Source organism: Polyodon spathula, chromosome 23, assembly GCF_017654505.1.
Source record: "Polyodon spathula isolate WHYD16114869_AA chromosome 23, ASM1765450v1, whole genome shotgun sequence".
Classification (NCBI taxonomy): Eukaryota; Metazoa; Chordata; class Actinopteri; order Acipenseriformes; family Polyodontidae; genus Polyodon; species Polyodon spathula.
This window is the reverse complement of record NC_054556.1, coordinates 1141191-1153761: the sequence shown is the minus strand read 5'-3', so window position 1 is coordinate 1153761 and position 12571 is coordinate 1141191. Positions and strand designations below refer to the sequence as shown.

General features: G+C 49.3%; 2 protein-coding genes across 4 annotated transcripts; both read right to left on the bottom strand.

The window, feature by feature from the left end:
* Positions 1–3: 3 nt before the first annotated feature.
* Positions 4–12530, bottom strand: LOC121297873 (receptor-type tyrosine-protein phosphatase H-like). Of its 3 annotated transcripts, XM_041224459.1 has the most exons (11): positions 12043–12530; positions 6173–6208; positions 5362–5497; positions 4836–4926; positions 4592–4668; positions 4132–4266; positions 3907–4029; positions 3567–3727; positions 3074–3209; positions 2575–2651; positions 4–2279 (listed from the first exon to the last, which is right to left on the bottom strand). In XM_041224459.1, the coding sequence occupies exons 2-11, from the start codon at positions 6175–6177 to the stop codon at positions 2243–2245; spliced, it is 978 nt and encodes a 325-aa protein (XP_041080393.1). In that variant the 5' UTR covers positions 6178–6208; positions 12043–12530; the 3' UTR covers positions 4–2242. The 3 variants fall into 3 exon arrangements, with proteins under 3 accessions (XP_041080393.1, XP_041080394.1, XP_041080395.1); XM_041224460.1 differs by lacking the exons at positions 4592–4668; positions 4836–4926 and having other exon boundaries at positions 12043–12527; XM_041224461.1 differs by lacking the exons at positions 4836–4926; positions 6173–6208; positions 12043–12530 and having other exon boundaries at positions 4368–4668; positions 5362–5450.
* Positions 7557–12425, bottom strand: LOC121298361 (serine/arginine-rich splicing factor 4-like). The gene is made up of 5 exons (XM_041225465.1): positions 12372–12425; positions 12043–12176; positions 8653–9060; positions 8239–8608; positions 7557–8186 (listed from the first exon to the last, which is right to left on the bottom strand). Exons 1-5 carry the CDS (start codon positions 12423–12425, stop codon positions 7557–7559), a joined length of 1596 nt encoding a protein of 531 aa, XP_041081399.1.
* Positions 12531–12571: the final 41 nt, after the last annotated feature.

Here is a 12571-nt window from a genome sequence, read left to right as displayed (position 1 = left end):
TTCCTCTTTGTATGTATTCGTATTCTAGTCGTTTTATCAAGAATGGCAGCACGTCTTTTCAAACATGCCTTTTGTATAGTGTGTCTGTGTGCGTGCTTTTCTTCTTGCCTTCCCCAAAACACTCAGGGAAAGCTGTTCTTGTTGAGCTGGAGACAGTGTCACTCGTTCGGCAGTTCAAAGGGAACTCCTGAAAGAATTGATTGCTTCTACAAAGCTGTCAAAGATGTTGCCCAGCCTTGAAATGCAGTCTCTCTTCGAATTCATACAGCACATTAATCTGGTAGGGCCTGTTCATGAACATATAGTGTTCCGTTTTCATAAGTCAGACATCAGAATTTTTTTTTTTTTTTTTTTTTAAATGGAATTTATGTATACTGAAACAAATAGTTTTTATGGAATGGTTTTGAGTGGTTTATTGCTAGCTGTGTATAATTGAGTGTTTGTTTTTCTAAGTTCTTGGTTGGTATTCATTGTAGTTCTTGTGGAAAGTGGAGAACGACCCCGGCCACAGTACAAGGCTCATCCGTAACTATTCAACACTATAGTGAAACCAATTCAGTGACAAACAGCACCACTGCAAGTCTTTCAGTTTGCCATTGAATCACAGTGCAGGCAGGCACTTCCGTTCAGAAGGGAATGGATAACGACCGTTACTAAACTGATAGGGGCCTGTTTTTTTTGACGGGAGAACGATGTATCTTTTCAGAGATACCAAAATACTTAGTGAACCAAACGGGTGTTGATCAAGATGAAAGGAATGGGAAATACATTTCCAGCTCGCGGGTTTATAATTTAGTTTTTTATTATTGCAAAAAAAGGTAGTTCCTGCTGCGATAGACTCTTTCAATCCAGTATAATTGTGTTACCAAGGGCTGCGTTTGGGAACAGCTGTACACAGCACTGATACAAGTGGAGGGTTAGAGCTCTGTGTTCTTTTCAGCCTATGAAAGATCATTGATAAAATGTGAATGTAGTGAAAGTGTTTGTTTAGTACAAGATTATTGATAGGATCATTTTACCACATGGTCCTGAGTAATTGAAAGATTTGAAACACTGGGAGAGATGTCAGTGCTGTTTATTCCATGTGGTCATTAGCACAGCGCGATTGTAAAAGAAACAGGAAACCACTTGAGACTGCTTACTAGCACCTATCTTCAGTAGCTGAGTGGCTTTGTTTCTGATTTGATTATTTTATTCAGTGGGTTTTTTCCTTTCTTAAACTGTGTGAATGTTGGTTTGGAGTAACTAGGAACCCATTGTGAATTTAGGTGATTCAAAGAGAGAGTCTTTACTTTCATCCCTTGTATTAAGAAGGAAGGAAGAAATCAAAGCAGTTTGAGGTGCTGAAGAACAGCAGAAGACTCCCAGTTCCTCTGGCTTCCACACTAAAGGAACTGTTTACTGCAGTTACACTGACGGCTGGAAGCTGCTGCAGACGAGACACAAGAGGGTCACTTCACTGGGTCAAAACCAGTGGAGCTCCAAGCTGTGCCCGCAACACAAGGGCTGACGTGTACTGGGACCAGCAGAGGAACTGGTAAAGTCATTGCAGTCTACTGCTCTGTGCTCTCAGACTGCTTGTGGGCCATCTGATCAGCGTGTGTGTGTGTGTCTGTGTCTGTGTCTGTGTGTGTGTGTGTATATATAATAAAAATGTCATTTTATAGACTTTCTGGAATAATAATTTAGTTAAATGTCGAGAGAGACAGAATGCTTTTGAGGACTACTGATTAACATCTTTTTGTGGCATGAAAAACAACCTCTTTAACTGCTTATTTTCTTCTCTGCTGGATTCACAGACCCCAGATTGGCACTAGTCTTGGATTACCTTACCTTCGGTTGTCCAAGAATAGTGCTGTATGTAGAGTCTGTATTTATCTGCCTGGAAGGATTGTTTTTAATGTGGTATAAAGATGAATTAAGAAGCCCCAGTTGTCTGGTTCCTGGGACAGCCAGTGCTGGGCTGGAGGTGTTGATTGTCTGGTTCCTGGGACAGCCAGCGCTGGGCTGGAGGTGTTGATTGTCTGGTTCCTGGGACAGCCAGCGCTGGGCTGGAGGTGTTGATTGTCTGGTTCCTGGGACAGCCAGCGCTGGGCTGGAGGTGTTGATTGTCTGGTTCCTGGGACAGTCAGCGCTGGGCTGGAGGTGTTGATTGTCTGGTTCCTGGGACAGCCAGCGCTGGGCTGGAGGTGTTGGTTGTCTGGTCCCGTACAGATAGATATGGACTGGGACCCTGTCATTCTCAGTTTCTTCTCTGCACATCGTCTGTGATGAGAATCCTGAAATAGTTACACAGTACTGTATCAGACAGCAGTGATTAAAAAAAGAAAAAAGTTAAAGACCTAGTCTCTGTCCTGTTACATTAAAGCATGGCAATTCATGAATAAATCCTGCGAAAAGGAAGATAATATAAAGCATCCCTTTTAGTATATCTGCTTTCCAGAGTTTGAATAAGTCACTCTAACGAATGTCCAATGCGTCTAATCCTCTAATCACACAAACCTATAACCCTCTCTGCCCAGCCAGCAGACCCACAGGATAAATGAACAGAGACACTTAACAAAGAAGTCTTACTGTTGGTTGTGAGGTGCAGCCTGTCCCTCCTGTGTGATCTTCAGTAGCAGGCAGGTGTGTATGAATATGTACTGATCCTGCAGAAGGGGAGACACGGCATCAGTCTGTGCACAGCAGGAAATCCGTGGCAATGGAGGGGGTGTTTCACTCAAGAGCGGCTGCATTACTCAAACGTACTCTACAGTATACCCTTGGCACAGATCAAGGTTTGAAAGCTAACTTCATCCTGTTTCTAAATGATGTTCTGCTTTTTTTTTTTTTTTTTTTTTTTTTATATATGCAGAGCGGTTGATGAGATTGCTAACTTGCTGTTCAAGTCCCTCAGCGTTGACGATTTGAAATTTTTTCACCGTACAACTGCTGCGCTATTCACAGTGCGGAGGCTGCTCCTGGATTGTTAGCTACCTGACGAATACGCAGTGAACTGCAGGCCTGCGTACCACACCGCGCTGCAAGCACACAGCCTCGGATCAGGTTTGGCTGGAAGCTCGTTTCTTACCAGGGTCTGCACCATCATGCAGCGGTTGCTCCTCAGCTTGTGAACGATTCCCGGTCCTTCGATGGCGCTGCCGGACTTCAGCTGCTGCAGGAGCCAGTCCAGGGTGATGAAGGTACCGGTGCGGCCTACCCCAGCACTGCAACCACAGGGTGAGACATCATCAGGGTTAACAGGGTTAAAAACGCTCCAGCACCCAGGCAGGGGTTTAGTAATTGAAGACGACGTTCCAGCGGGACTGGGAGTGTGGCGGCTGATAGACCTGGTACCTCTCAGCTCCTGAGTAACACTGCCAAGTCCCACGCCAGGTATAGTCCCAACCAGGACTTTTTAAAACTGTGCTACTTTCCATGGAGATGAAGTCTGAAAGTGTGACATCTACATGGAATTATATCAGAGTTCCACGCACTGGGCATGATGTTTGAAATCAGAGTTTTTCTGTGCGTCTTTCTGTACCAGGCACTGGGCACCCCGTTCCTTCGCTCGGCTCACTCACCTGCAGTGCACCACGGTCGGCCCCACCCCTGCGCTCTTGTTAAGTTGCTCCCGGACGTGCTCGGTGAAGGAGGTCATTGAGGCGGGGGTCCGGGGAACGCTGCAGTCCGGCCAGGCGGTGTAGTGGAAATGGGACACTCTCCTCTCTGTGTGCGTGGAGCTCTGAAATGGACACAGTGGCACGCTACTTCTTAAACACTCTCGATACGTTTGGTCATGGCTATACTGCACAGCCTCACCCTCCTCCTGGCAGCACTAACACTCTCGCCAGGCACTGCTGTAAAAGTGCACTGCACCTCAACACCGTGAATATCAAGCCCTGCATCCCAATTCAAACTCACATGGTAAAGTTTCAGCTGGCTGACTGTCCAGTCCTGGCTGCAGCTCTGTGACAGCGTGGTGACCTCCACCTGTCCGTACCTCTGTGTGGAGTCCAGTGCTGGCCAGTACGGGTCACACAGCACCTGGGCGCATGAGAGAGCGGACACTTTATTATTATTATTATTATTATTCATTCTCTTTTTCAATCTGAGAGGAAGGGTTGGCTGCTCGGCAGATCCTCTCACCTTGCCGTGCTCCTTCAGCAGTGTCAGCATCACCACACTGCGCACGTTCTGCTCCCACACCATCCTCCAGAAGTCTGCCGTGGTGCTGTGCAGGGGGCCCTGACTGCAGATAAACTCCCACGGAGAGTTGTGACCCTGCAGAGAGAGAGGTGCACAGCAGGGTTAGCACAGTGGAATGGCTTGGCATCTCAGCCCATTGAACGGAATGGAAAGGTGAGGCTGGACGGGAACCGCACATCATACGGGTCAAAGACGAACGACTTTCCATTGACCTGAAGAGCAAGCTCTGTGGTCGAGAGGCAGGTACGGGTCTTCTGCTGATGTCGTGTTGTTATTAACTGATCGGCCACTAGGAGCAGAGTCATGACAGTGGCACAGGGTCAGTGCACATACTAGATGAGCATGGATGTGCCATACACAGACACACACTATACAACCCTGTCAGTGACAAAGCTCTCACAGGCATGAAGTTGGCATTGATGTAGTCTGAGTTGGGCTCCGAGTCAATAGGGGTCAGCTTTACTCTGGAATGGTCATCTGAAAATAGAAGCAAAGTGAAAGTCATGATGGGGGGAAAGCGATCCTGCCCCTCGGATCACTCTGAACTAAAGAAATAAATGTAGACCACATTTCAAATTGTACTGCAGATAATCGGCCAGCGACAGGACTTGAACCCAAGACACACCCCCCTTCACTCCACGCACAGGGCAGCACGCTCAGGTAGCGGTTCTTGCTCTTATTGGCTTCCAGCTCTGCTGTTGTCTTCGTTTGCTCCTTCCCAACATGCATCAGCTCCTGGCAGCCACATGAGATGAACACAAAATATAGTTCTGGTTTATTGTTATTAGTATTTATTATTTAAAACATAACTGTCAAAAAGATTTAAAATCCTAATATTAATTTTTAATAGTAACAAGTTTATTTCATGCATTAAGTCTTTAAAGCGATAACCAAGGTTTTAAATACCTTTTCAGAGGTAAGAAGGTAGACTTGAAAGGATTTTATTTGATCTGCTTGGAGAGAAAGTGCCCTTAGAAAAGTTTCCCCACAGTAAAAGCATAGCAAAGTGTAATAAAGTACAGGGACAGCATAGTTAAGCATTGTTAGCAAGGTGTGGTAAAACATATTTTAAAAAAATGGCAAAGCAGGGTAAAGAAACTGCAAGAGTCCCATTGTAAACTGTTCTCAGGGGGGAAACATCGTGGGGGGAGACAAGTGCTGAGAGGGTACCTGGAACTGACGGGTGAATCCTGCATTGGAATCGGCTGCTAAAGCCTGGTAGTGCTGCTGGATGAGCTGCAGAGGGACTGGAGACCAGCTGCTCCTGAGAGAGGCTTCAGCTGTCAAATCTGCATCATTAGCTGAACTGAGAGGAGAGAGAGAGGCTTCAGCTGTGAACTGAATCAACAGAACTGAGAGAGGAGAGAGAGAGGCTTCAGCTGTCAAATCTGCATCATTAACTGAACTGAGAGAGGAGAGAGAGAGGCTTCAGCTGTCAAATCTGCATCATTAACTGAACTGAGAGAGAGAGAAAGAGGGGGGCTTCAGCTGTCAACTGAATCAACAGAACTGAGAGAGGAGAGAGAGAGGCTTCAGCTGTCAAATCTGCATCATTAACTGAACTGAGCGAGGAGAGAGAGGGGGGCTTCAGCTGTCAACTCTGAATCGTTAACTCTGAACTTCACACCCCTGTATCATATTAAAAACAAGCTTTACATAACAAACCAACCAGAAAAAAAACAACAAAAAAAAGTGCAATCAATAGCACAACCGCCCCTCCCCAGTTAGAAACCCAGTAAAGTAATGCTGTGAGAATGTGCAGCTCTGCTTCCTCGGTGACTACATCCTCTGCAGCTGACCTTCTCCAGATAACACACTGCTTTTATAAAAGGCTAAATCCATTCGAATTCTGTGAACCCCAAACATTCTGAATACTAACGCATTGAGAGAGAGAGCGAGAGAGAGCGAAAGAGCGCTCTAGGGAAAAACACCCCATATCAGTCAGTGACGAACATCTTTTTCGTGATACCCTGGAGCTCACCTCATGCTTCAAGTGCCAGGGATTCTTCAGTGTGATCTGAGAGACAAAGAACACAGTTAGCTGGGGGAGATTATTTATTTAATTATTTGTATATGTGTGTGTGTTTATAATGTGTTTTTTTTTTAGTTTTATTCATTTCATTTTTCGTGCTTTATTTTTTTCTTTTTTTTACTCCCAATCGTAATCTAGCTTCAAACCTTGCAAGCAAGAACAATCCTCTGCTTCTAATTGTAATCTCATTTTAAATCTCCCAAGCGTGTACAATCCTCCACTAGAAATGTAGGAGTTTGCTGCCACTCAGTAGTTCGGGTGGGTTTAAAGTATTCAGGACGAATCAATGCGAGGTACAAGTCAGGAAGGCGGGGACATTGCCCAATTGCACTGGGAAAGTTATTCATTTTATTTTTTCCATGGGAAAGGGGGCAAGTCAACGTGATTTGAGGAGCCATTTCCAGTGTTTTTCTTATTGCATATGCACTCATTTTCAGTTCTGTTGTATCAGGCTGGGGGGGGGGTATCGTTTTTTCTCACTTAAAACCGAAAATCAGAAGCCCTGTGTATGTGTGTGTGTGTGTGTGTGTATATATATATATATATATATATATATATATATATATATATATATATATATATATATATATATAGAGAGAAGTTGAGAAAGTTTAGAGATCCAGCAGCTACAGTGGGCGGCGGAGCTCTGAGGGCTGACCGGACTCCTCCTCTTCGGACGTTTTCTTATGCTCATATGTTCTGATGTCCTACACAGAGGCAAAATCAACACGCCCTGTGGGGTTAGGTGGACATTAGCTGCAGCTTTGGTATCATTTGGGTTTGTGGGTTTAGGTTTTAAACGATAATCACTGAGAAAACATTCCCAAAACAAACACTGTGAAACTGGTTCTCATCCCTCAAACTCCGAAACAGCAGCAGATATGACTGGGTTTCAGATTAGAGGGTGCTACCCCAACACACAGGATTTTTAAAGCCAATGTATTGTTAAATAGGTTAGTTAACATGGGAAAGACAGCAGTCTTAATTCAAATATATAGTCTGATTTCTAAACCTTTGATATCAGTCTGGCCAGCTTCTACCAGAGTGAGAGCACTCTCGACTCCTGCTTCGAGTCCTTGAGGGAGAGCACTCTTGACTCCTGCTTCGAGTCATCGAGGGAGGGAGAGCACTCTCGACTCCTGCTTCGAGTCCCTGAGGGAGAGCACTCTCGACTCCTGCTTTGAGTCATCGAGGGAAGGAGAGCACTCTCGACTCCTGCTTCGAGTCCTTGAGGGAGAGCACTCTCGACTCCTGCTTCGAGTCCCTGAGGGAGAGCACTCTCGACTCCTGCTTCGAGTCCTTGAGGGAGAGCACTCTCGACTCCTGCTTTGAGTCATCGAGGGAAGGAGAGCACTCTCGACTCCTGCTTCGAGTCCTTGAGGGAGAACAGTCTCGACTCCTGCTTCGAGTCCTTGAGGGAGAGCAGTCTCGACTCCTGCTTCGAGTCCTTGAGGGAGAACAGTCTCGACTCCTGCTTCGAGTCCTTGAGGGAGAGCAGTCTTGACTCCTGCTTCGAGTCCTTGAGGGAGAGCACTCTCGACTCCTGCTTCGAGTCCTTGAGGGAGAGCACTCTCGACTCCTGCTTTGAGTCCTTGAGGGAGAACAGTCTCGACTCCTGCTTCGAGTCCTTGAGGGAGAGCACTCTCGACTCCTGCTTCGAGTCCTTGAGGGAGAGCACTCTCGACTCCTGCTTTGAGTCCTTGAGGGAGAACAGTCTCGACTCCTGCTTCGAGTCCTTGAGGGAGAGCAGTTTCGAGTCCTTGAGGGAGAGCACTCTCGACTCCTGCTTCGAGTCCTTGAGGGAGAGCACTCTCGACTCCTGCTTTGAGTCCTTGAGGGAGAACAGTCTCGACTCCTGCTTCGAGTCCTTGAGGGAGAGCAGTTTCGAGTCCTTGAGGGAGAGCACTCTCGACTCCTGCTTCGAGTCCTTGAGGGAGAGCACTCTCGACTCCTGCTTTGAGTCCTTGAGGGAGAAGCAGTCTCGACTCCTGCTTCGAGTCCTTGAGGGAGAGCACTCTCGACTCCTGCTTCGAGTCCTTGAGGGAGAGCACTCTCGACTCCTGCTTCGAGTCCTTGAGGGAGAGCACTCTCGACTCCTGCTTCGAGTCCTTGAGGGAGAGCACTCTCGACTCCTGCTTCGAGTCCTTGAGGGAGAGCACTCTCGACTCCTGCTTCGAGTCCTTGAGGGAGAGCACTCTCGACTCCTGCTTCGGGTCCTTGAGGGAGAGCACTCTCGACTCCTGCTTCGAGTCCCTTGAGGGAGAGCACTCTCGACTCCTGCTTCGAGTCCTTGAGGGAGAGCACTCTCGACTCCTGCTTCGAGTCCTTGAGGGAGAGCACTCTCGACTCCTGCTTCGAGTCCTTGAGGGAGAGCACTCTCGACTCCTGCTTTGAGTCAGCGAGGGAGGGAGAGCACTCTCGACTCCTGCTTTGAGTCCTTGAGGGAGAGCACTCTCGACTCCTGCTTTGAGTCCTTGAGGGAGAGCACTCTCGACTCCTGCTTCGAGTCCTTGAGGGAGAGCACTCTCGACTCCTGCTTCGAGTCCTTGAGGGAGAGCACTCTTGACTCCTGCTTCGAGTCCTTGAGGGAGAGCACTCTCGACTCCTGCTTCGAGTCCTTGAGGGAGAGCACTCTCGACTCCTGCTTCGAGTCCTTGAGGGAGAGCACTCTCGACTCCTGCTTTGAGTCCTTGAGGGAGAGCACTCTCGACTCCTGCTTTGAGTCAGCGAGGGAGGGAGAGCACTCTCGACTCCTGCTTCGAGTCCTTGAGGGAGAGCACTCTCGACTCCTGCTTCGAGTCCTTGAGGGAGAGCACTCTCGACTTATGCTTCGAGTCCTTGAGGGAGGGAGAGCACTGTTATGCATTATAGGAAATGCGCCCCATTAATAAGCCATTCTACATTGACAGTAGAGCTACACTCCAGAGCAGTGATGTTGGACAGGAGACAGACAGGCTCTGTGGCATTGAAACCTGAACGAGAGTGACCAGTTCTTTAGCAGAGTGACCAGATGAACCTGACTGGACTGCCCTTCCTGAACAAGCCCCTGTGCTGCAGTGTAGTTACTACAGTGTGCAGGAGCCAGGCTCCAGCCTGTGCTTCCATATCAAACTGCAGCACAGCCAGCCTCCAGCCTGCGCTTCCATATCAAACTGCAGCACAGCGAGGCTCCAGCCTGCGCTTCCATATCAAACTGCAGCACAGCCAGCCTCCAGCCTGCGCTTCCATATCAAACTGCAGCACAGCCAGCCTCCAGCCTGCGCTTCCATATCAAACTGCAGCACAGCCAGCCTCCAGCCTGCGCTTCCATATCAAACTGCAGCACAGCGAGGCTCCAGCCTGCGCTTCCATATCAAACTGCAGCACAGCCAGGCTCCAGCCTGTGCTTCCATATCAAACTGCAGCACAGCCAGCCTCCAGCCTGCGCTTCCATATCAAACTGCAGCACAGCCAGCCTCCAGCCTGCGCTTCCATATCAAACTGCAGCACAGCGAGGCTCCAGCCTGCGCTTCCATATCAAACTGCAGCACAGCGAGGCTCCAGCCTGCGCTTCCATATCAAACTGCAGCACAGCGAGGCTCCAGCCTGCGCTTCCATATCAAACTGCAGCACAGCGAGCCTCCAGCCTGCGCTTCCATATCAAACTGCAGCACAGCCAGCCTCCAGCCTGCGCTTCCATATCAAACTGCAGCACAGCCAGCCTCCAGCCTGCGCTTCCATATCAAACTGCAGCACAGCCAGCCTCCAGCCTGTGCTTCCATATCAAACTGCAGCACAGCGAGGCTCCAGCCTGCGCTTCCATATCAAACTGCAGCACAGCGAGGCTCCAGCCTGCGCTTCCATATCAAACTGCAGCACAGCCAGCCTCCAGCCTGCGCTTCCATATCAAACTGCAGCACAGCGAGGCTCCAGCCTGCGCTTCCATATCAAACTGCAGCACAGCGAGGCTCCAGCCTGCGCTTCCATATCAAACTGCAGCACAGCCAGCCTCCAGCCTGCGCTTCCATATCAAACTGCAGCACAGCCAGCCTCCAGCCTGCGCTTCCATATCAAACTGCAGCACAGCCAGCCTCCAGCCTGCGCTTCCATATCAAACTGCAGCACAGCGAGGCTCCAGCCTGCGCTTCCATATCAAACTTCAGCACAGCGAGGCTCCAGCCTGCGCTTCCATATCAAACTGCAGCACAGCCAGCCTCCAGCCTGCGCTTCCATATCAAACTGCAGCACAGCGAGGCTCCAGCCTGCGCTTCCATATCAAACTGCAGCACAGCCAGCCTCCAGCCTGCGCTTCCATATCAAACTGCAGCACAGCCAGCCTCCAGCCTGCGCTTCCATATCAAACTGCAGCACAGCGAGCCTCCAGCCTGCGCTTCCATATCAAACTGCAGCACAGCGAGGCTCCAGCCTGCGCTTCCATATCAAACTGCAGCACAGCCAGCCTCCAGCCTGCGCTTCCATATCAAACTGCAGCACAGCCAGCCTCCATCCTGCGCTTCCATATCAAACTGCAGCACAGCCAGCCTCCAGCCTGCGCTTCCATATCAAACTGCAGCACAGCCAGGCTCCAGCCTGCGCTTCCATATCAAACTGCAGCACAGCCAGCCTCCAGCCTGCGCTTCCATATCAAACTGCAGCACAGCGAGGCTCCAGCCTGCGCTTCCATATCAAACTGCAGCACAGCCAGCCTCCAGCCTGCACTTCCATATCAAACTGCAGCACAGCGAGGCTCCAGCCTGCGCTTCCATATCAAACTGCAGCACAGCCAGCCTCCATCCTGCGCTTCCATATCAAACTGCAGCACAGCCAGGCTCCAGCCTGCGCTTCCATATCAAACTGCAGCACAGCGAGGCTCCAGCCTGCGGTTCCATATCAAACTTCAGCACAGCCAGCCTCCATCCTGCGCTTCCATATCAAACTGCGGCACAGCCAGCCTCCAGCCTGCGCTTCCATATCAAACTGCAGCACAGCCAGGCTCCAGCCTGCGCTTCCATATCAAACTGCAGCACAGCCAGGCTCCAGCCTGCGCTTCCATATCAAACTGCAGCACAGCCAGCCTCCAGCCTGCGCTTCCATATCAAACTGCAGCACAGCGAGGCTCCAGCCTGCATTTCCATATCAAACTGCAGCACAGCGAGGCTCCAGCCTGCGCTTCCATATCAAACTGCAGCACAGCCAGCCTCCAGCCTGCGCTTCCATATCAAACTGCAGCACAGCGAGGCTCCAGCCTGCGGTTCCATATCAAACTTCAGCACAGCCAGCCTCCAGCCTGCGCTTCCATATCAAACTGCAGCACAGCCAGCCTCCAGCCTGCGCTTCCATATCAAACTGCAGCACAGCGAGGCTCCAGCCTGCGCTTCCATATCAAACTGCAGCACAGCCAGCCTCCAGCCTGCGCTTCCATATCAAACTGCAGCACAGACTGTACTTGTACAATTCACTGTGAACGTGGACAAACAGTCAATAGAACGAGTGTGTGAAATATCATGGGAGCACAATAAAATACACAGAACACAAACACACACTCAGAACAGGAGTCCTTTCAGTAAAATAACATACAAAACACAAATGCACACCATGAACAGGAGTCCTTTCAATAAAATAACACAAAACACACACCGTGTGAACAGGAGTCCAGTTCTTAAACCCTAATGTTAATCACAGTATTTGTGCCGTGTTCCCCATGGCTCTACAGCTCTCTCTTTATTGCTTGCAGACAGTGTAAAAGTTCCTGCACTCTTCTTATTGTAGTTAAAGTGCATTTTCAAAAGGTTTAAGAGAGCAGCAAGGCCACACAGAAGATCAATCAGAGTAAACTGTACCTTTCTGCTCCTGAACTCGTCCAATTCTTGTCCTTGTTGTTGCTGCTGGGCCTCTGGGATGTGCAGAGCTGCTGCTTGTCAGCGGAGGAGCAGTTGTTGGGTGTTTGCTGTTTGCCCTGGGGGTATGGGAGTGGCTGTGGGAGATGGAAAAAAAACGACGCCCATCTGGGCTGAGAGAAATCCTGCTACATACGTGGTGTATCCCAGAGGAACACGTTTCAGCAGGCCTCCAGTCTCGCTCTCTGTCTGTCTGTCTGTGTGTATGCAGGGCCGGGTCGTTGCTTCGTTTGGATATATAACTGAAAGCTTCAAATGAAACTCGACAGCACTTGAACTGTAGCGTGCCCCCTGGGCTTTGCTTTGGGTTGTGCGCTAAGAATCATGGATGGAAGAGGAGCAGTACATGCAGCCCCTTTCCAATGCAGTGCACTATGTGTTGCTGGGCAGGTCTTTTAGTTTGTTTGATATTCCACTGTAGATTATTGTAGATATTTTTTTTTTTTGATGGTGGTTCTCTGGAGTTTTGAGA